General features: G+C 47.6%; 1 protein-coding gene across 1 annotated transcript in view; it reads left to right on the forward strand.

The window, feature by feature from the left end:
* Positions 1–23,481, forward strand: part of VPS35 (VPS35 retromer complex component) — a 41,720-nt gene extending 18,239 nt beyond the window's left edge. The window contains exons 9-17 of the mRNA XM_069739271.1: positions 498–594; positions 1,404–1,552; positions 10,573–10,780; positions 10,852–11,007; positions 16,883–17,005; positions 17,346–17,525; positions 19,849–20,088; positions 20,913–21,056; positions 22,198–23,481. Coding sequence (XP_069595372.1) covers positions 498–594; positions 1,404–1,552; positions 10,573–10,780; positions 10,852–11,007; positions 16,883–17,005; positions 17,346–17,525; positions 19,849–20,088; positions 20,913–21,056; positions 22,198–22,377 — 1,477 coding nt within the window. The 3' untranslated portion in view covers positions 22,378–23,481. The remainder of the gene's footprint in view (positions 1–497; positions 595–1,403; positions 1,553–10,572; positions 10,781–10,851; positions 11,008–16,882; positions 17,006–17,345; positions 17,526–19,848; positions 20,089–20,912; positions 21,057–22,197) is intronic.
* Positions 23,482–24,535: the final 1,054 nt, after the last annotated feature.

Below are 24,535 nucleotides of genomic sequence, written 5' to 3' on the forward strand. Positions count from 1 at the left end.
CTTCTGCCTCCCTGCCCTTCCTTCTGCCTCCCTGCCCTTCCTTCTGCCTCCCTGCCCTTCCTTCTGCCTCCCTGCCCTTCCTTCTGCCTCCCTGCCCTTCCTTTTGCCACCCTGCTGCTCCCCTGTCCTCCCTGCCCCGCTTCTTCTGTCTCCCTGCTGCTCCTTCGAACCTGCCCCTTCCCAGCCATTTTGCCTCTCCAACTTGCAACTCTCTGTCCCTTCCTTCCTCTGACATCATCTATGGGGGACAGTCAGGGGTCCCCTGTACGCGTTACACAGTCAGCCTTTTGTATAATGTGTATCGGGGTTTGCCTGGTTTTCTGTTTTTACTGACATCAACCAGAGATATTTAAAATGGTGCGTAATTGAAATCTGAAGCGTATCTGTAATATGGAGGCCCACTGACTAGGTAGTGATTTAAGCTTTATTTGCGTAAAACCCTGTAATATGTTTTCTGATGTGACCTCACTCTGCCGCGTCTCCACTTCTTTTTGCAGGTTAGCCCTGTTTGCACATCGAGAAGACGGACCCGGGATCCCTGCGGACATCAAGCTGTTTGATATTTTCTCCCAGCAGGTGGCCACAGTTATACAGGTGAGGACACAAAGGGTCTGGCTAGTATTATAAAGTGATGGCATATTGCTAGGCTGTGCCATCTCTTTGTGATCGGCAGGGGTCCACCCTGAGTAAAGGGTCCACAGTAAGGGCTGCACCCATCCTCGGTCTTCCAGGTTTCGGGGTGTGCGGTGCCTGGAAGAAATCCATGCCTCCTGTCTTCATTGTAATACTTACCCCCTTCCCATCCTTGTCAGTTATGGCCCCGGGGTTGTGGTTGTGGTCGGAGTCTGCTCTGGTCCCGGCTGCGGTGGGGTCTGGGGTTGGAGTCTGCTCTGGACCTGTCCATGGCGGGGTTGGGTTCGGTGTCTGCTCTGGTCCCAGCCGTGGTGGGGTCTGGGGTTGGAGTCTGCTCTGGTTCTGGCCACGGTGGAGTCTGGGGTTGGAGTCCGCTCTGGTTCCGGCCACGGCGGGCTTTGAGTCAGCTCTGGTCCCGGACGGGTTGGGGTTGGAGTCTCCTCTGGTTCTGGCTGCGGCGCGGTTGGGGTCGTTGTCTGCTCTGGTCCCGGCCGTGGCTGGGTTGGGGTCGGAGTCTGATCTGGTCCCAGCCGTGGTGGGGTCTGGGGTTGGAGTCTGCTCTGGCGGGGTTGGGGTCATTGTCTGCTCTGGCGGAATTGGGGTCGTGGTCTGCTCTGGTCCTGGCCCTGGCGGGGTTGGGGTCATTGTCTGCTCTGGTCCCGGCCGCAGCAGGGTTGGAGTCATACACAGTGAACAAATGGGGTTAAAGCAATTTTCCTGTGCATATGATGTGTCTTAATCTTGGTCCTCGCTCTTTTCCGTGCCCGCAGTCTCGCCAGGACATGCCCTCAGAAGACGTTGTGTCTTTGCAAGTGTCTCTTATTAACTTGGCCATGAAGTGCTATCCTGATCGAGTGGATTATGTTGATAAAGTGCTGGAGACGACGGTGGAAATCTTCAACAAACTGAACCTTGAGCAGTGAGTAGATGACAGTAATTGATCCGTCTTGGAAACAATGAAAACCCCGCATAATGGGGAATCGCACATCCACAGAAAATGAGAAGTGTAGGATCATTAGCCCAGTCTTGAGCAAGGGGGTCCCAAAGTCCCCCTGTGTGCAGAGAGCAGTAGTGAGCATGTGCGACCGCTGCTGCTGTAGACTGTGCATGGAGCAGGTGTTTGCACATGCTCAGTAGTACTCCATTCATAGTGGACTTTGAGACCCCTGTTCTCGTAAGCCGTGCCCTCCAGCAATGTGGGACAACTTTTTAAAGGAGAAGGGTTGCCTTACATTTTAAGAAGCTCAAAAGTACTAATGTAGGGTTATATAAGGATGTCTGTCGGCATCCGGATATAGACAAGGATATTTCTGCTCCTATTAGTCTGACTCTCGCCTCTGTCATCTCTGCGTGTCATGTACACGGGCGCCTGCCGACCCCTCTTCATGCCGCAAACAAGTGTATAAATAGCTGGTACATCTCGTTCCCTCCGAAGCAGCGGCTTATGGAGACGGCTGCTCCGGTCCACGGTCAGGTCTCATGTTTTGTCGGATCGCTCGGTGTGGGAATCACTTTGTAAATTTTTGTTTTAATGACGGGAGAAAAGAAGAGAAGTTGTTGCTTAGGAAACCATTCTCTTAACGAGCCGTTGTCCATTCTCCCTTTATGTGGAGCCGTTCGTCAAAGGGAAAGGAGTTGCTGCCCTATATTATATGGTGACAAAGCCAGAGATTGTGTGCTCAAGAGTAATGAGCAGCACAGGATCTGGGGCCGCGCACATCGGGGCACCGTCTGGGGCTGCTCACATCGGAGCGCCGTGTCGGGCCGCACACATCTAAACTACAGCCACACCATGACCAGACCACATATTGCCACCACATAGTGACCAATAATAACACATACAAGGGACAAATACCACCACACCATGACCAGGCCACATATTACCACCACATAGTGACCAATAATAACACATACAAGGGACAAATACCACCACACCATGACCAGGCCACATATTACCACCACATAGTGACCAATAATAACACATACAAGGGACAAATACCACCACACCATGATCAGACCGCGCATTACCACCACTTAGTGACTGAATACTACAATTCTGATCATTCGTAAATAACAGAATGCTAATTTTAACGTAAGTGCCATTATACACGAGCTTTTTATATTGTATACAGTATATAGTGTCAGTGTACAGGTAATATGCAGTGATCACAGTGACATTATACACAGGAGCTTAGAAACCAAAAACAAAAGGACATACTAAAGAGCAGGGACTAAAGACATGTCTTGTAGGCCCAACGCGTATCGTCACAACCATGACTTCATCAGGGGCAAGTAAGAGGCTAATGGGTTCCATGTGGCTTAGCAATATATACATATAAGGTAATTGTTGAGTGGAAACAGCTGCGAGACTCACCGCATGGAGTACACGTGCATTCAGTGCGGCGTCTGAATACCCGGAAGTTGTAAAGAATTCAATCTCTAATGCGCATATGCTGTCGTTGTTCTAGTAACCAAGGGACGCATAGGTCCGTGTCTGTGCAGACTAATACAAGATTGCCCTTAGATATATACCGTATATACTCGAATATAAGCCGAGATTTTCAGCCCACTTTTTTGGGCTGAAAGTCCCTTTCGGCTTATACTCGAGTCATACCGAGGGGAGGGGGAGCGGGGGCTGTCTAATTATACTCACCTACTCCTGGCGCGGTCCCTGCAGGTATTTTCCCCGGCGCTGGCAGCTTCTTCCTGTACTGAGCGGTCACATGGTACCGCTCATTACAGTAATGAATATGCGGCTCCACCTCCCATAGAGGTGGAGCCGCATATTCAATAAAGTAATGAGCGGTAACAGTGACCGCTCACTACAGGATGAAGCTGCGGCGTCGGGGAAGCAGAGACTGCACAGCGCCAGGAGCAGGTGAGTATACGGGGAGGGGGAGCGCTGCGCTGCACGATATTCACCTGCTCCTCGTTCCGGCACCGCTCCGTCTTCTGCAGTGACGCTCAGATCAGAGGGTGCGATGATGTGGTTAGTGCGCGCCCTCTGCCTGAACGTCAGTGCAGGAGACGCTGAAGATGGAGCGGCGCCGGAACAAGGAGCAGGTGACTATTGAAAGTGCCGGTGGCCTGAGCGACGGAGAGGTGAGTATGTGATGTATTTTTTTTTTTTATCGCAGCAACAGCAAATGGGGCAAATGTCTGTATGGAGCATCTATGGGGCCATAATGTTTGTGCAGCACTGTATGGGGTCATAAAGTTTGTGCAGCACTGTATGGGGCCATAACGTTTGTGCAGCACTATATGGGGCCATAACGTTTGTGCAGCACTATATGGGGCCATAACGTTTGTGCAGCACTATATGGGGCCATAACGTTTGTGCAGCACTATATGGGGCCATAACGTTTGTGCAGCACTATATGGGGCCATAACGTTTGTGCAGCACTGTATGGGGCCATAACGTTTGTGCAGCACTATATGGGGCCATAACGTTTGTGCAGCACTATATGGGGCCATAACGTTTGTGCAGCACTATATGGGGCAAATGTGTCTCTGGAGCATCTTATGGGGCCTTAATTAACCTTTGTGCAGGATTATATGGGGCATATTTTAATATGGAGCGTCTTATGGGGCCCATCATAAACTTTATGGAGCATTATATGAGGCTCCTGATTCAATATGGATATTCAAAAACACTTAACCTACTGATGTCTCAATTAATTTTACTTTTATTGGTATCTATTTTTACTTTTGACATTTACCGGTAGCTGCTGCATTTCCCACCCTAGGCTTCTACTCGAGTCATTGAGTTTTCCCAGTTTTTTGTGGCAAAATTAGGGGGGTCGGCTTATACTCGAGTATATACGATATATGGGCTCTGCGCATGCGTGGTATGTCACATGTCGAAGGTCCTTCAATTATACACTGCAAATTTACAGTCGCGTGACCGCAGGTCCTTGTACTGGAAGTATCATAGCTCGCGAAGACCCAACAAGGGCCATATCACCAGCCAATGCACTAACATGGCAGCAATAAAGTATTTTCCCTGACGGCAATATTATTTCTATACAAAGTATATCAAGATTTATATAGCATCTCCACACCATCACAGGGAAATCTATATATAGCAAGCCGCATACATGTCTAGTCCGCCACCTATTTGATTGCAGATGATGTCTGGGGAATGGGTTGGAGCCTAGGATTGGTAATGTATTTATGATAATAACCAGTGCTATTATATAGGATGATAACAAATCTATGGGACTACAGCATTTCCACTTTTATGTTTACTTTGTATTTGGTGCCAATCTTCGGTTGTTAGAAGAGTATTAGATTTATTAATATATATTTGATCAATCTATATGTCAGATTTCATCCTTATATGCATGATTGTTTTTGTGCCATCAGGCTAATCATGGTTCCTGTTTGGTTAGGCTACATCAAGTGGCAATATTTTTTCTCTGTGTATTTTAAATGTTTTTCAATTTTTTTGTGTGTGTTTTTTTGTGGTTCTTTGTGACCCATTATCTACCAATGTCCTATTTTTTGGGACGCCTAATCTTTAGCTTCTATCAACTAAGATTTTATAATTTTTATAATTCGGTCCAATTTTTTGTGTTTGTAAAATGCATGTTTTCAAAATAGGAAATCATGTCATTGTCATTTTTAATTGAATAATGGGGCGCCCTTTTCTGAAAAATACGTACTTGTACAAATTTTAATTTTGCAAGTAATGGGTTAATAAAATTTGATATGTTGTCTAAAGGTGATCCCTGCTCTTTAGTGTGTCCTTTTGGTTTCTAATTGATCATTTTTAGACAAACTGCAGGTGGAGCCCTTTAAATATTGTACATATAGTTCTTGATGGTGCCCTCCTTCTTTTGTCTAATATACACAGGAGCTTATAATATAGTGTCAGTGTACAGGTAACACACGGACTCACCGGAGACGTCTCTAGTTGGAAGACTTTCTTCTTCACTTTTCTTCTTTATCCAGGACAGACCACCATCACTTCTTCCAGCCAGGGCTCGTCTTTGCAGAAAATAAGTTATCTAAAGCACATTCCCCAATTTTTCCCCAATCTCTACACTACGCCAGATGAAGAAAAAAAGCGACTGTGTCTCCCTGCACATTAACAGGACCACCCCCCACACTGAGAACAGTATCCTGAAAAATAATATCGACATCCCCACTATCATCATGGGCGACTTCAACATACCCATTGACACTTCCCTCTCAGCTGCCACTAAACTTATATCTCTCACTTCCTCCTTCGGCCTCACTCAATGGTCTTCTGCAGCCACTCACAAAGACGGTCACACACTGGACCTCAACTTCACCCGCCTCTGCTCTCTATCTAACCTCTCTAACTCACCTCTTCCACTCTCCGACCACAACCTTCTCACATTCTCATCTCTTTCCACTCCATGTCTACAATCCCCACCCCACAAACTTTCACACCCTCGCAGAAATCTTAAACACCTTGATCTACATTCATTCTCTGAATCCCTCCTCCCTCTTACAAACATAAGTTCCCTAAACAATGCGGATGACGCTGCAGCTCTATATAACACCACAATAGCTGCATCTTTGGAATCTGCTGCCCCACTTACACTTACCAAAGCTCGCAAAATCAACAGACAGCCCTGGCACACCAGCCTGACCAAAGAACTGAGGCGAGCTTCCAGGGCTGCTGAGCGCAGATGGAAAAGATCCCACTCCAACGAGCACTTCATCGCATTCAAACAGTCCCTCACTACTTTCAAGGCCACACTCGCCACAGCTAAACAAACCTACTTCTCGTCTCTCATATCCTCTCTGTCTCACAACCCTAAACAGTTATTCAACACCTTCAATTCTCTCCTCCGTCCCCCAGCACCTCCTCCCTCCCCACTCATCTCCGCTGAAGACTTTGCCTCATTTTTCAAGCAGAAGATTGATAGCATCAGAGACAGTTTTAGTCAACAACCCCCAGAGCCCTTCCTCCTGACTTCCCAGCCCTCCACCTCCAAAACCAACTTCTCCACCATTACAGAAGATCAACTCTCCACTCTACTCTCAAGATCGCATCTCACCACCTGTGCACTTGACCCGCTCCCAGCCCACCTCATCCCAAACCTCACCACAGTCCTCATCCCAACCCTAACCCATCTCTTCAACCTATCACTAACAACTGGTGTTTTCCCCTCAAGCTTTAAACATGCCTCCATCACACCTATCCTCAAAAAGCCCTCTCTTGACCCATCCTCTGTATCTAGCTATCGCCCTATATCACTTCTCCCCTATGCCTCCAAACTACTGGAACAACACGTTTACCTTGAATTGTCCTCCCATCTCTCTTCTTGCTCCATCTTTGACCGCCTACAATCTGGCTTCCGGTCACACCACTCCACTGAAACTGCCCTAACTAAGGTCACCAATGACCTCTTAACCGCCAAGAGCAAGCGACACTACTCTGTCCTCCTCCTCCTCGACCTGTCAGCTGCCTTTGACACAGTGGACCATTCCCTATTATTACAGACCCTCTCATCTCTTGGTATCACAGACTTGGCCCTATCCTGGATCTCGTCATACCTAACAGACCGGACATTCAACGTCTCCCACTCACACACCGCCTCCTCACCTCACCCCCTATCTGTCGGAGTCCCACAAGGTTCAATCCTAGGCCCCTGCTCTTCTCCATTTACACCTTTGGCCTGGGACAGCTCATAGAATCTCATGGCTTTAAGTATCACCTCTATGCTGATGACACACAGATCTACATCTCTGGACCAGATATCACCTCCCTACTAACCAGAATCCCTCAATGTCTGTCCACTATTTCATCCTTCTTCTCCGCTAGATTTCTAAAACTTAACATGGACAAAACAGAATTCATCATCTTTCCCCCATCTCACGCGACCCCCCCAACGAACCTATCCATTACAGTAAATGGCTGCCCACTCTCCCCAGTCCCACAAGCTCGCTGCCTTGGGGTAATCCTTGACGCTGATCTCTCCTTCAAACCACATATCCAAGCCCTTTCCACTTCCTGCCGACTTCAACTCAAAAATATTTCACGAATCCGTTCATTCCTCAACCAAGAATCTGCAAAACCCTAGTCCATGCCCTCATCATCTCCCGCCTTGACTACTGTAACCCCCTGCTCTGTGGCTTCCCCTCTAACACTCTCGCACCCCTCCAATCTATTCTAAACTCAGCTGCCCGACTAATCCACCTGTCCCCCCGCTATTCCCCAACCTCTCCCCTCTGTCAATCCCTTCACTGGCTCCCCATTGCCCAGAGACTCCAGTACAAAACCCTAACCATGACGTACAAAGCCATCCACAACCTGTCTCCTCCATACATCTGTGACCTCGTCTCCAGGTACTTACCTACCCGCAACCTCCGATCCTCACAAGATCTCCTTCTCTATTCCCCTCTTATCTCCTCTTCCCACAATCGTATACAAGATTTCTCTCGCGCATCCCCCATACTCTGGAACTCTCTACCCCAACACATCAGACTCTCGCCTACCATCGAAACCTTCAAAAAGAACCTGAAGACCCACCTCTTCCGACAAGCCTACAACCTGCAGTAACCACCGATCGACCAAACCGCTGTACGACCAGCTCTACCCTCGCCTACTGTATTCTCACCCATCCCTTGTAGATTGTGAGCCCTCGCGGGCAGGGTCCTCTCTCCTCCTGTACCAGTTATGACTTGTATTGTTTAAGATTATTGTACTTGTTTTTATTATGTACACCCCTCCTCACATGTAAAGCGCCATGGAATAAATGGCGCTATAACAATAAATAATAAAAATAATTAGCCCCTACAGTAACAATATCCCACATTCTGGCCCCATGTGTCCTCCGATTCTACCTCATGTCTGTCCATACTTCTCCCATATCTCCATACTGCCCCATAGTCATCCATAATAGTATAATGCATCATATAGTCATATATAGCAGTATAATGCACTTCCATAGTAGTATAATGCATCCCCCCCATGGCGGTATAACGCAGCACCATACCACGGCTTTACAAAACAGCGTCCTTCAGCTGAGGCGCACACCATCGTTCCGGCGTATGACAATTACGTCATACATGGGCGACGTGCACGCTGACATCAGCTGCCGGCCTGTAATTGACAGGCGGCCATTAACTGCTGCCGTGTAGGAGCGATCTCCCGCACAGCAACAGATTTGAACTGATTGTGCATCTGAGGACGCGCGGTCAGTTACTGAAGCTGCAGAGTCTCCCGCTGAGCAGAAGAGAGGGACCCGCTGCTCGCCGGGCCCCATACGTCAGAGCAGTAACGCCCTGATGGCGGCCCCATACCACCTATCCCCCAGCAGCAATTATCATGGGAATGAAGAATCTGCCATCCTTGATTTCAATACATTCAATCCATACGAAAAAGGTGTTCAGAGACGTCTGACAGCGACTTCTTTGAAGGTTTATGGTCATCTTTATAATGTGTACATTATGCTGAGTTACATCCTGTATTATACCCCAGAGCTGCACTCACTATTCTGCTGGTGCAGTCACTGTGTACATATATTATTGATCCTGAGTTACATCCTGTATTATACTCCAGAGCTGCACTCACTATTCTGCTGGTGCAGTCACTGTGTACATACATTACATTACTCATCCTGAGTTACATCCTGTATTATACCCCAGAGCTGCACTCACTATTCTGCTGGTGCAGTCACTGTGTACATACATTACATTACTGATCCTGAGTTACATCCTATATTATACCCCAGAGCTGCACTCACTATTCTGCTGGTGCAGTCACTGTGTACATACATTATATTACTGATCCTGAGTTACATCCTGTATTATACCCCAGAGCTGCTCTCACTATTCTGCTGGTGCAGTCACTGTGTACATATATTACATTACTGATCCTGAGTTACATCCTGTATTATACTCCAGAGCTGCACTCATTATTCTGCAGGTGCAGTCACTGTGTACATACATTACATTACTGATCCTGAGTTACATCCTGTATTATATCCCAGAGCTGCACTCACTATTCTGCTGGTGCAGTCACTGTGTACATACATTACATTACTGATCCTGAGTTACATCCTGTATTATACCCCAGAGCTGCACTCACTATTCTGCTGGTGCAGTCACTGTGTACATACATTACATTACAGATCCTGAGTTACATCCTGTATTATACTCCAAAGCTGCACTCACTATTCTGCTGGTGCAGTCACTGTGTACATACATTACATTACTGATCCTGAGTTACATCCTGTATTATACCCCAGAGCTGCACTCACTATTCTGCTGGTGCAGTCACTGTGTACATACATTACATTACTGATCCTGAGTTACATCCTGTATTATACTCCAGAGCTGCACTCACTATTCTGCTGGTGCAGTCACTGTGTACATACATTACATTACTGATCCTGAGTTACATCCTGTATTATACTGCAGAGCTGCACTCACTATTCTGCTGGTGCAGTCACTGTGTACATACATTACATTACTGATGCTGAGTTCCATCCTGTATTATTCCCCAGAGCTGCACTCACTATTCTGCTGGTGCAGTCACTGTGTACATACATTACATTACTGATCCTGAGTTACATCCTGTATTATACTCTAGAGCTGCACTCACTATTCTGCTGGTGCAGTCACTGTGTACATACATTACATTACTGATCCTGAGTTACATCCTGTATTATCCTCCAGAGCTGCACTCACTATTCTGCTGGTGCAGTCACTGTGTACATACATTACATTACTGATCCTGAGTTACATCCTGTATTGTACCCCAGAGCTGCACTCACTATTCTGCTGGTGCAGTCGCTGTGTACATACATTACTAATCCTGAGTTACATCCTGTATTATACTCTAGAGCTGCACTCACTATTCTGCTGGTGCAGTCACTGTGTACATACATTACAGATCCTGAGTTACCTCCTGTATTATACCCCAGAGCTGCGCTCACTACTCTGTGATGTCCCTTTCAGCATTGCCACTAGCAGCGCTGTCTCCAAGGAGCTGACGCGGCTCCTGAAGATCCCGGTGGACACTTATAATAACATCCTGACCGTTCTGAAGCTCAAACACTTCTACCCACTCTTCGAATACTTTGACTACGAGTCCAGGAAGAGCATGAGCTGCTACGTGCTGAGCAGCGGGCTGGAGTACAACACGGAGGTCGGATCCCAGGAGCAGGTAACATGGGCACAGCGCCGCCTCTCCGCCATTCCTGGACTGCTTTGCATTAACACTGGCTTCGTTGACAGGTGGACGCCATCATGAATCTAGTATCGACGCTCATCCAGGACCAGCCAGACCAGCCGGCTGAAGACCCCGATCCTGAAGACTTTGCTGACGAGCAGGGTCTCGTCGGGAGGTTCATTCACCTTCTGAGGTCCGACGACCCCGACCAGCAGTACCTGGTAAGGAACGTCCTAGTAATGGCCGATCACTGATAATTGGAGGTAGAGGAGAGCGCACTTGTCCCTGCTCCGCAGAGCGCCGGCTCCGTACAGATAATTACATGGGAGCGCTGCGCTCCTATTACCGGCATCCAATATGCTGATTCTCCGCGCTATCAGCCCAGATTTAATATCCTTTATTATTTCATGGAATCGCAGCAGATGCCTGGACGTGAGTCAGCGCCGCCCCCTGACACCGCCGGTAATGGTGTGCATGGCGGCGTAACTCCTTCCACGTCGTCAGGATTTGTTGTGCTGCAATGTTTAGAGATTTGCTCGTTACAGAAACTACAACCTCCAATGTTTTGATGTTCTCAGGCTGATATGTTGACAGTTGCAGTTTCTTAGGCACTACTAGTCCCAGCAGGGATTGATGTCTTCAGGCTGCCTGGGCTTTGCAGACCTGCAGAGCGTCGCTCTTGGTTAATGCCTGGGCTTTGCTTCCCGGCGCAGTAATTGTGCGGTGGGAGACGCCACGGCGAGCGCTCCGATCCCCTCTTCAGTGTAAACGAGGTCACCGTCTGCGCGCCGCCACCTGTCATCTTGCAGCGGGAAGGTACTGATTAAGTCGCCTCCCGAGGAGACTTGTTAGTGCTCCGGCGGCGGCGGTTTTAGCTGTCGACAGCTCATCATTGTCATGAAAGGAAGCAATTTCTCCCGAAGTGTCCTGTGTGTACAGAACAAATGGCAAGACGGAGTTCACAGCGCGTTTCATCTCGTCCGACCGGGAGGAGGTTGAAGACGCCGCCACTGGGAGGAAGCGAAGAGCGTGTCCTCCGCCGTCCTCCTGACTCCGCGGCTCCTCATAACTAATACTCATTAGATGCTAACGAGCCTGCTAGGATTCCTAGCGACTTAATGGGCTTTTAGGGGCTGGTGAATTATTCGCACTGTGTGTGGAGTGACATCGCCGACACCCCGCTGAGATCCACGCGGAGGGATTTCGCCACAACAGTAGTTTGTCCCCTATCCCCTTAAGCCTTTTCTAAAGTTGTCGCCTATTGAACCTGTTTTTATTCCCGTCACCTTACTGATATCTAGGGCAGTGGGTATAATCCTGTGCTGCAATAAAGGAACACACGGCTTAGATTAGGGCTGTAACGTCCGTACGCAATAAAAGCGTAATGTGAGCGTTGCATCGGGAAGTGGGTGAAGGTGAAATGCGTTTTCATGCAATAATTGCTCTATGGAGCGAAGGCAGTGTGGCATCTTGTGCAACTTACTACATGGAGCGAAATGCAGTGCGTACAGTGTCTTGTATAAATATTCAACCCCCCTTGGCTTTTTAACTAACTTGTTACATTATATCCTGTGTGTAAATATTTTTGTAATCCGCTTTGTGAGTGATGCATCAACACTAACTAGTTTATGTTGGTGAAGTGAGAAAAATATAGGCATACATTAATCAAATAATTAAACATTGGCGTGTGCATATGTATTCACAACTTTTGCGATGAAGCCCCTAAAAACAAGTAATTTTCTTCACAAGTCCCATGCTTAGTGACAGGACGTCCCCCTCTGTGCAATGTAAGTGTCACATGGCTGTCAGTATATAGATTATACCTTTTCTGAAAGACCACAGAGGCTGCAACACCATTAACAAGAGGCACCTCTAACCAAACACCATGAAGAACAAGGACATTTCCAAACGGCACCATGAAGACCATGGAGATCTCCAACCACCACCGTGAAGACCAAGGACATCTCCAACCACCACCGTGAAGACCATGGAGATCTCCAACCACCACCGTGAAGACCATGGAGATCTCCAACCACCACCGTGAAGACCAAGGAGATCTCCAACCACCACCGTGAAGACCATGGAGATCTCCAACCACCACCGTGAAGACCATGGAGATCTCCAACCACCACCGTGAAGACCATGGAGATTTCCAACCACCACCGTGAAGACCAAGGAGATATCCAACCACCACCGTGAAGACCATGGAGATCTCCAACCACCGCGAAGACCATGGAGATCTCCAGCCACCACCGCGAAGACCATGGAGATCTCCAGCCACCACCGCGAAGACCATGGAGATCTTCAGCCACCACCGCGCAGACCATGGAGATCTCCAGCCACCACCGCGCAGACCATGGAGATCTCCAGCCACCACCGCGCAGACCATGGAGATCTCCAGCCACCACCGCGCAGACCATGGAGATCTCCAGCCACCACCGCGCAGACCATGGAGATCTCCAAACAAGTCAGCGACAAAGTTGTTGAAAAGTACAAGTTACGGTTGGGTTATAAACAAATATCCCAAACTCTGATGATCCCCAGGGCAGCATCAAATCTATTATCACATGGAAAGAACATGGTACCACAACAAACCTGCCAAGAGAGGGCGCCCACCATAACTCTCTGCCATGGTGAGGAGAGAATTAATCAGAGAGGCAGCATAGAGACCAAAGGTAACCCTGCAGGAGCTGCAGAGTTCACAAGCAGAGACTGGAGTATCTGTCCATATGAATTCTATAAATCGTACACACCATAGTAGTAGTGGCCTTAATGGAAGCGTAGGCAGAAAAAAGCCTTCACTTGCACACACATTGTAAGGGTCGTTTTGATTTTGCATGTGGGAGACTCCCCAAGTGTATGGAGGAATGTGCTGTGGTCAGAGGAGACCAAAAATTAACTTTTTAGCCACCAAAGTAAACCTAATTTTTTGCGCCAAACCAACACAGCTCACCACCCCAAGAACACCATCCCCACAGTTAAAAGTGGTGGCAGCATCATACTGTGATGATGTTATTCGGCAGTAGAGACAGGGAAAATGGTCCGAGTCGAGAGGTATATGGATGGTGCAAAATACTGGGATTTTCTTGAGCAAAACCTGTTTCTCAGTGATCCGAGACTGGGACGGAGATTCACCTTCCATCAAGACGATGACCCAAAGCATTCTGTTACAGCAACACTCGAGGGGTTTAACGGGAAATGTGTAAATGTTTTGGAGTAGCCTTGTCAAAGCCCAGATCTTAATCCAATGGAGAATCTGTGGTCAGGCTTGAAGATCGCTGTTCACCAGAGGAAACATGTGACCTGAAGGAGCTGGAGCAGTTTTGCTTTGAGCAAAGGGCAAAAATCCCAGTGGCCAGATGTGGAAATCTCAGAGACTTATCCAAAGCGACTTGCAGCTGTAATTGCCGCAAAAGGAGGATCTACAAAGTACCGACTTTAGGGGGGGGGGGGGGGAATAGTTATGCTCTCTAAAGTTATTAGGTATTTTGTCCTATTTGGTGTTGGCTTCACAATAACAAGAAAACCAAATGTTCACAGTTGTCGGCCTGTTCTTTACATGAACTGATGTCAACCCTCAAAAAAAAAAAAAGTGAATTTCCAGTTTGTGAGATAGCAAAACATAAAAAATGCCAAGGAGGTAAATACTTTCACAAGCAATGGTATGTGAAGGCTGCTCAGTCACGTGTGGTAGATATTCAATGGTGCATTATGTAATAATTCCACATCCGCAGTATATGATGGTTGCATGACGGCGTCTTGTTGCCCACGGTATCGCCTCCGCCTCCTGCTGCTCCCAAGATCAATGCTCCACTGTTTAATCCTGCCGGGTGCCGAGGGACCTCTTCTGTAAATGCAAACTGATTCATTATCTTATTCATTACTTATTTAATTGGCTTTGATTGGAACAACCGTGCAGCAAGTGGAAATTTCTGTACACAAAAAAAATCCCCCTGCTCTGGCCGCGACGTAATGGATTCCTGTGTTTTTCCTTTTCACTTCACATTACCGCACGCCTCGCTTTCCAGGATCAATCTGGACCACGAGGGTCGGCTACAAGCAGATGTCTTCTGTGTGCGAGGAAGCGGCATTCCTTAGTTTTTCGCAATTAACCCCACAAATGGAGATTTCGTGCATTATCTCACCTCTCTGAAGACTGAAATAAAGCAAAACCTTTGAAAGCTTCTGAAACCCGTTCGTACGTGCTTGAAGTGTCCCCGGGAGCCGCTCGCTCGCATTCCTAATTGCTTCATTTAGCACACGCTTAAGCCGCATAATGGTGGGGTTCATTTCAGAGAAGCCTCCTATTCTGCCGTACGACTGTGGGGGGAGGGAACGGATCTGTATTTGCCGATTATTCTTGTATTAATCTCACAATGGGTCCATTTTTTTTTTTTATGGCGAATGAATATATATTTTTCTTTTGGAGTGAAATTACAGAGCACTTGGCACAATGTGGGACTGTTCATGCTAAAGTCACGTTTGCTACATTCTCTTCTAAAAGCTACTAGAATGTCTGATTTGTGTTGGCTGAGACTTCCTGCTGGGAGAGGGGAGAGAGAGCTGCTGCTGCACAGCCGATCACTGATCTGTTACTGCAGTGATTGTACGCAGAGAAATCTAATCTTGTGCTTTTGGCAGTATGTTCTTTCACAATGTAACTAGTCCAGAGGTATTTCTCTTTATTCCGATCTCCGTGATGAAGATTCACATGCTGCGACTTCCTGCTGGGAGAGGGGAGAGAGAGCTGCTGCTGCACAGCCGATCACTGATCTTTTACTGCAGTGATTGTACGCAGAGAAATCCAGTCTTTTATATTCTTTCACAAATTAAGTACACTATTTCTCTTTATTTCAATCTCGTTTATGGAAATCCATGTGCTGTGACTTCCTGCTGATAGAGGGGAGAGAGAGCTGCTGCTTCACAATCCATCACTGATCTGTTACTGCAATGATTTCATCAGCATTTTCCTGTGTATAAACTACACTCTGTAACAATCTAAGTAGCCCAAGATCAGAATGTCTCTCTAGGTCCAGTCTTCTTCATTGTGCTCAACTGCTGAGACTTTCTGCTGGTAGAGGAGAGAGAGAGAGCTGCTGCATCAGTCAGTCATTAATCATATATTGTTGCAGATCATATATGTTGATAATTTAGCAGCATTACTTCTAAGTAGACTGATTGCAACTTTCCATGTAACAATCTTCTTGGAGTTTCCCTGCTGAGACTTATCGCTGGTAGAGGGGAGAGAGAGCTGCTCTGCAGCCGATCACTGATCTGTTACTGCGGTGATTTATACGTATAGAAACGCTAACGAAACAACAAGACTGTACGTTCTACAACAACCTATGTAGACCAAGATCAGAACGTGTCTATATTCCCTTCTCCACGTGCTGTGACTTTCTGCTGGTGAAGGGGGGAGAGAGCTGCTTCATAGACCCAGAATATATACACAGATCAATACTTCAAGAAAACAAGTTTTGTAGTTTTTTTTAAGGGAGGGGGGTCTTACTGTGTGCTTTTTTTTTTTTTTTAAGATTTTTTTTGTTCAGTCTGTCTCCTCATTCCTGTAGTTCTTACTGAGCTGCAGGGTTGTGTCATTGACTGCTGATAACGATCGGTTCCTATTAGGTTAGGTTTGCCATGTTACCCTCTCTAGTTCCCCCGGGGGGGGGGGTCATTATCTCTGCGGTCAGATTTGTTAATTGTCCTCCATGCTCCTCCCTTTTGGAAGAATTGTGACTTAACGGGCAGCCGTTTGTTCTGGTATCCCGAGAACGGACCGACTCCATCTTCTGATAAAAGAACTGTTCTGTACGGACCTGGTTCATTATACCGCTATAATGACCAGGGTAATGGGGGAGCAACGAGGAAAGCCATAGATGCTAATGGAGTCACCCGATAAGTCGTCACGACATGCCGCCTGTCTGTAGTGGTCATTACGAGTTCTGCTCTGAGGGGGTATTTAAAGGAATTGTTCAGAATAAGAAAGAATTAAGGTCATCTGGTACTGCAGCCTTTCTCCATTGTGATTTTTTTTTGTTTGTTTGTTTGTTTTTTTTTTTTGTTTAATGGTTTATGCCTTTCTTTTTTTTTAAGATCCTGAATACGGCTCGAAAGCACTTTGGGGCAGGCGGGAACCAGAGAATCCGTTTCACGTTACCGCCGCTGGTGTTCGCAGCGTATCAGCTCGCTTTCCGATACAAAGAAAACTCCAAAATAGTAAGTCACCTTTCCTCCTTTACATCTATATCACTTATCGTTAGGAAAAGCGGTCTCTCCATCATGGGGTCTGCAGATTGCTGCTGATGCTAAGAATGGGGGGCTCTGGCCTGCCCCGACAGAATGGCGTGCCATCGCTATAGTCCTCCTTTACGGATCTACCGGCTGTAACTGAGCACTTGACTCGGACCCCGCTTATTCCAGTGAGGAATGTCATAGATCGGACCCTCAATGATCTGCTCCTTCTCTCCTGTCCAAGGACTGTTAATATTGAGACCACCTTCTCAAGACTTTTAAAGGGTTTAGTAATTACTTATTTTTCTGTTCTCGCCCCGGGCAGGATGATAAGTGGGATAAGAAGTGTCAGAAGATCTTCTCCTTCGCTCACCAGACGATCAGCGCCTTAATTAAAGCCGAATTGGCCGAGTTGCCCCTCAGACTGTTCCTTCAAGGGGCTTTGGCAGCTGGAGAAATTGGATTTGAAAACCATGAGACGGTGGCTTATGAGTTCATGTCTCAGGTAATGATCCGCCCGCGTCTGTAATCTTTTTTTTTTTTTTTTTTTTCACTTGCTGTCACTCCGCTGATGACCTCGACATCTCGCTTTTCAATTATCGGACGGCATCCGTGAAAATTGCTGCATCGCAGTCGCTGACCTCGACATGGCGGAGGCCAAGCCAGGCCTTTAACCCTTTTTAATAGCCCACACCATTCTTATCTTTCTGTTCATGCTGGTTAAGCCTTTATATTAATTATTATTAATTATTTTATTTTTATACTTTTGTGCTTTTATCAAATTTACACTTCAAATTTTTCGTCTTTCCGAGTTATAAAAGTATAAATGTGCTTAATTATTTTTTAGATTATTATTAAAAATAACAATAATAATAATTTATAATAATAGTATCAATAATATTATTAATAATAATAATCTAAAAAAAAATTATGCCCAGTAAAAAGAAATGATTACATATTTTATTTTACCCAATTTTTTTCATTTTTTTTAATATGAATAACAATAAATTATAACAAATGGTTAAAATATTGTATTTTAATCATTTTTGTCATTAATAAAAATGATTATAATAATGATAATGTTAAATATATAAAATATTGATAAAAATTATGACAAAAATGGTTACAGTATTAACCAATTTTAGTTATCCTCATTATTTTCTTTTCCAGAATTTTACAGTTTACAAAATTAATCTACATTTGCTGCCGTTTAATGGAAGTCTAATGTCTTGCTTTGTTTAGCCGTCATCCTGTCTTACTCTTAGCTGAGGGTTTGCCACTGTGTTTTAGTGTAGCAGCACATGAGCAAAAAACTCCTAGCTCTTTACTGTCATACATTGTAGTAAACCCGTCGGCGGCAGTCCTCGATACCGTATATACTCGAGTATAAGCCGACTCGAGTATAAGCCGACCCCCCTAATTTTGCCACAAAAAACTGGGAAAACTTAATGACTCGAGTATAAGCCTAGGGTGGAAAATGCAGCAGCTACCGGTAAATGTCAAAAATAAAAATAGATACCAATAAAAGTAAAATTAATTGAGACATCAGTAGGGAAGTGTTTGTGAATATCCATATTGAATCAGGAGCCCCATATAATGCTCCATACAGTTCATTATGGGCCCATAAGATGCTCCATACAAAATACGCCCCATATAATGCCGCACAAATGCCGATTTTGGCCCCATAAGATGCTCCATACAGACATTTGCTCCATATAATGCTGCACAAATGCTGATTATGGCCCCATAAGATGCTCCATATTAAAATATGCCCCATATAATGCTGCATAAATGTTGATTATGGCCCATAAGATGCCCCATAGAGCTATTTGCCCCATATAATGCTGCACAAATGCTGATTATGGCTCCATAAGATGCCCCATAGAGCTATTTGCCCCATATAATGCTGCACAAATGCTGATTATGGCCCCATAAGATGCTCCATAGAGATATTTGCCCCATATAATGCTGCACAAATGCTGATTATGGCCCCATAAGATGCCCCATAGAGCTATTTGCCCCATATAATGCTGCACAAATGCTGATTATGGCCCAATAAGATGCTCCATAGAGATATTTGCCCCATATAATGCTGCACAAATGCTGATTATGGCCCCATAAGATGCTCCATAGACTATTATGCCCCATATGCTGTTGCTGCCATTAAAAATAAAAAAAATCACATACTCTCCTCTTGTCGCTCAGGCCCCCCGGCATTTGCTATAGTCACCTGTCCGCGTTCCACCGTCGGCGCCGCTGTGTCTTCCGCATCCTCTGCACTGACGTTCAGGCAGAGGGTGTGCACTCTAATCGCGTCATCGCGCCCTCTGACCCGAGCGTCACTGCAGAGGATGCAGAAGACACAGCGGCGCCGACGGTGGAACGTGGGACAGGTGAATATCGCACACTGCCCCCGTTATACTCACGGCACGGTCCCTGCTCGTTCCTGGTTCACCGGGCGCCGGAAGCTTCTTCCTGTGTTGAGCAGTCACATGGTACCGCTCATTACAGTAATGAATATGCGGATCCCCCCTATGGGAGTGGAGTCAGGTCCATATTCATTACTGTAATGAGCGGTACCATGTGACCGCTCAACGCTGGAAGAAGCTGCCGGCGCCCGGAGAACCAGGGACGTGCAGGGACCACGCCAGGAGCAGGTGAGTATTATTACACAGCTGCCGCTCCCCCTCCTCTGCCGACCCCCGGGTATGACTCGAGTATAAGCCGAGAGGGGCAATATCAGCCTAAAAAAATGGGCTGAAATTCTCGGCTTATACTAGAGTATATACGGTACGTATGATGGCTTGAGCTTAATCTCTGATACACAGGCATTTTCACTGTACGAAGACGAGATCAGCGACTCGAAGGCTCAGCTGGCGGCCATCACCCTCATCATCGGTACGTTTGAGAAGATGAAATGTTTCAGCGAAGAAAACCACGAGCCCCTGAGGACGCAGAGCGCGCTGGCTGCTTCCAAGCTCCTGAAGAAGCCGGACCAGTGCCGGGCCGTCAGCACCTCCGCGCATCTCTTCTGGTCTGGGCGTAACACCGATAAGAACGGCGAAGAGGTGAGAACTAGAATGAAGGGGTCTTCGAAGTAGGGAAAAATAAAATTGAAAATTACCATATCTGGAAGGGGTTAAATAGATTATTGTGACTCGTTGCCGCTGTTGAGATGTTCTCACGTCGTCATCAGTGTCCTTAACAGACACAATACTGGACTTTGTGCAACGAGGAAACCTCTGTTCTCTCCTAATTAGAGGTGGTCTGTCATCACAAAACGAGCGGTGCTGCTAATTATGGCGGTGATCGGTGCCAGCTCCAGGGATGGCTTTTATTTGGTTGTGAAGGAGTTAATGAGCCATTGAATCCCACAGCCTCATTACAGACAGCGTGGGCACGTCCCCTCCGCACGCCCATCACGGGCTGAATGTTCTCAGCCACCAGGACGGTTTCTGAGAAATGACAATATGTAATAACTCTTTGTATAACCATCATGGCTCCTCCGTCCTTGAGCCGCTTTCTGCCCGTCATGAGTCAGTCGTCCTGAGCGTCTCATCGGCTACGGAGGAGAAGAGACGTGAGCCGAGGACTCGTGTGCCGAGGGTTGATTGTTTCACTCTGTGTGTCTGATAGCAGTCACCCGCTTGTACTCAGCCCTCTGATCCCCGCACCTCGTTCCCTTCCCCAGACTACTGTGTCAGCCCGTCCTGTCCGCGGCGGCAGCGCACCCGTCCTGTCTGCTGCGAATCCTGATTTCTGTTTCATTTGGAGTAAAGTTCCTTTCCTAAGTTCTTAGCATTTCGGAGCAGCCACTTCAGCAATGAAACGTAGAAGGTATCGGAGCGCTCCCTCTCAATTACCGCGAGTCCCTGCTTTTTTTGTTTTTTAGATTCACAGCGGCAAACGGGTGATGGAGTGTCTGAAGAAGGCTCTGAAGATCGCTAATCAGTGCATGGACCCTTCCCTACAAGTGCAGCTCTTCATCGAAATCCTCAACAGATACATCTACTTCTACGAGAAGGAAAATGATGCGGTACGTTAGCGCCTCTCATCACGCCGTCCTTTCTTCTCTCCCTCACCCCCTTCTTTATCCTGCAGCAAGTTTTCAGGATGGTTTTTTGAAGAGTCGCGATCAAGTGCCGCTGATTAGTTGGGGGGTGTAGAATACAGATGCGAGGCGTCCTCAGATCTGGGAAGAAACCCTCTAATTATCCTCCTCTGTGATAAAGCGCCGGCGTCTGGTTCATGTCATGTTTTATGGATCAGGATTGAGGTGATGTATCCGTCCTTGAGGACTGCGAGAAATAACGGAGTAATAGCGGGGTCTGCACAATAAGCTCTTCTGCAGCAAGGTCCGTGGTCCTTACCGCCACGGTGATGATTGCTTGCCGCTAGTATGCTAATTACTTTGACATTTCTGCAGCTCGTTGTAAACACGTTTGTTGTTCTTGAGGACGCAGCTTGTTTTTCTTGGAAAATGTTAAGAACTGCCAAGTTCTTCCGGGGTCTGGGCTCGTCTGGGATCTGGGCTCGTCTGGGATCTGGGCTCGTCCGGGGTCTGGGCTCGTCCGGGGTCTGGGCTCGTCCGGGGTCTGGGCTCGTCCGGGATCTGGGCTCGTCCGGGGTCTGGGCTCGTCCGGGGTCTGGGCTCGTCCGGGGTCTGGGCTCGTCCGGGGTCTGGGCTCGTCCGGGGTCTGGGCTCGTCCGGGGTCTGGGCTCGTCCGGGGTCTGGGCTCGTCCGGGGTCTGGGCTCGTCCGGGGTCTGGGCTCGTCCGGGGTCTGGGCTCGTCCGGGGTCTGGGCTCGTCCGGGGTCTGGGCTCGTCCGGTGGCATTATGCTGCAATGCTTTGGATTTCGGCTGCATGAATTTGGGCCAAACTGGATGCAGTTACTCCATGCCATTGTTTGGGGCATCATGGCTTCTGATCCGGGGGGCAGGGTGGTGGCTGTGCACGGGGCTGGCACATAGTGGTAATAAGTGGCTCAGCGTGCACATCACTTGGCACATTGGGCTGTTTGAAGGTCTGGGGGTCGACATTGGGCACACAAGTTTGGCCCGGTGCTAATTGGCTGGTATGGGATGAGGAGCTGCCGCTAATTTCCACAGAGCTTTTTTTTATTTTCTTTTGACAGCCCCCTAATCCTGCGCCATTGTCTTTTTTTTTTTTCCTCAGGTCACCGTTCAGGTATTGAACCAACTGATCCAGAAGATCCGTGAAGATCTTCCCAACCTGGAGGCCAGCGAGGAGACGGAGCAGATAAACAAGCACTTCCACAACACTCTGGAACATTTACGTCTCCGGAAGGAGTCGCCGGAAGCTGAAGGTCCCGTATACGAGGGGCTCGTTCTGTGAAGCGAACCCCATCAGTCCCGTCCATCGTCCCCCGCCATGACTTCATCTTCTGTCCCTATAAAAAAAAATATATATATATATTTTTTTTTTCATAAATTCTGATTTTCTTTCCCCCTTCAGTGATAAATTGTGCTTTTTTTCTCAAAAGAAATGGCAAGTAATAAAACCCATCGATTTCCAAATCGGTTTGTAAGTCCATGAAGGTTTTGTAAGCAACTTGCCTAGAAATTTGGCCGTACTTATGCCATAAATTGAATTATATATTTATTTTTTTGCCTTTTTGGTGATGAATTTTGACACCAGTTTGCCATAGATTTGTCAATTCTGTACCTCCAAATCAGCTGCATAGTCGTATTTACATCACCATATGTAATTCTGCCACCGCCACTAGAGGGAGCTCACTGCAGACATTTGCAGGAATTAAAGATTTTTTTATTTCCGAAAACTTGTGTTTTTGATTTTTATTAGCTAATTTTATGTTCTACACCTTTGCTTCCTTTCCTGTAGCCGAGATTGTCCCATCCGGTTTCCCTTCTAACTTTTTGGGATTTAATTTGGTGCAGGAAAACTTCTAGAATATCCAATATCATTGCATATAAAACTGTATGCAGTAAATGCATGAGCTCCCCCTAGTGGTGGCTCCAGGTAGCCAGAAATGTTGCGGTCTATGCACTGGATTTGGGAGGTGAAGTAGGTGCCCGTATCTCTGGGATGGTAGCCATAGTTCAGGTCTCCTGTAAGCTGTATTATTGTTGAGATCGGTCCATTTCTACATCCTGCTCCTTTTTTTTTTTTCGGCCTCCCCTCCCTTTTAATCCCGGCTTGTATGGGAGCACGTCTAGGGACGTATACAATTGCAGGAGTGAGGAAGTTCTGTGTTGGTGACTGGGGTTCTGTGTTGTCCGGGGAGGGCCAGTACTGGGCGCAGCAGAGCTCCTTTATCATCAGGCGTTCATGTAAGACTTACTATATGAAGAAGTTGTGACGATCTATATAGTGTATGTATAACCATTCTTGTAAATTTTAGATATAAATGCGGTATGCACATTTACTCAGTCTCATGATTTGCACCCGTGGTATAATAAAATGCCTATTAACCATTCAGACCAGCGTGCTTTCTATAGGAGGACTGCAACGTCTCGGGGTGGCATTGCTGGGGATGCTAGATCTTAATCGCCTGCGCCAGGCTTAACTTTCTGCTCCATCGCCAGGTTGTCCGTCGTCTCCCCTCTGCTCCATCGCCAGGTTGTCCGTCGTCTCCCCTCTGCTCCATCGCCAGGTTGTCCGTCCGTCTCCCCTCTGCTCCATCGCCAGGTTGTCCGTCATCTCCCCTCTGCTCCATCGCCAGGTATTCTGTTGTCTCCCCTCTGCTCCATCGCCAGGTTGTCCGTCTCTCCTCTGCTACATCGCCATGTTGTCCGTCATCTCCCCTCTGCTCCATCGCCAGGTTGTCCGTCGTCTCCCCTCTGCTCCATCGCCAGGATGTCCATCGTGTCCCCTCTGCTCCATCGCCAGGTTGTCCGTCGTCTCCCCTCTGCTCCATCGCCAGGTTCTCCGTAGTCTCCCCTCTGCTCCATCGCCAGGTTCTCCGTCGTCTCCCCTCTGCTCCATCGCCAGGTTCTCCGTCGTCTCCCCTCTGCTCCATTGCCATGTTGTCTGTCGTCTCCCCTCTGCTCCATCGCCAGGTTGTCCGTCGTCTCCCCTCTGCTCCATCGCCAGGTTCTCCGTAGTCTCCCCTCTGCTCCATCGCCAGGTTCTCCGTCGTCTCCCCTCTGCTCCATCGCCAGGTTCTCCGTCGTCTCCCCTCTGCTCCATCGCCAGGTTGTCCGTCGTCTCTCCTCTGCTCCATCGCCAGGTTGTCCGTCGTCTCTCCTCTGCTCCATCGCCAGTTTGTCCGTCGTCTCCCCTCTGCTCCATCACCAGGTTCTCCGTCGTCTCCCCTCTGCTCCATCGCCAGGTTCTCCGTCGTCTCCCCTCTGCTCCATCGCCAGGTTCTCCGTCGTCTCCCCTCTGCTCCATCGCCAGGTTCTCCGTCGTCTCTCCTCTGCTACATCGCCATGTTGTCCGTCGTCTCCTTCTGCTACATCGCCAGGTTGTCCGTCGTCTCCCCTCTGCTACATCGCCATGTTGTCTGTCGTCTCCCCTCTGCTCCATCGCC

This window comes from Ranitomeya imitator, chromosome 9 (assembly GCF_032444005.1).
Source record: "Ranitomeya imitator isolate aRanImi1 chromosome 9, aRanImi1.pri, whole genome shotgun sequence".
Lineage (NCBI taxonomy): Eukaryota > Metazoa > Chordata > Amphibia > Anura > Dendrobatidae > Ranitomeya > Ranitomeya imitator.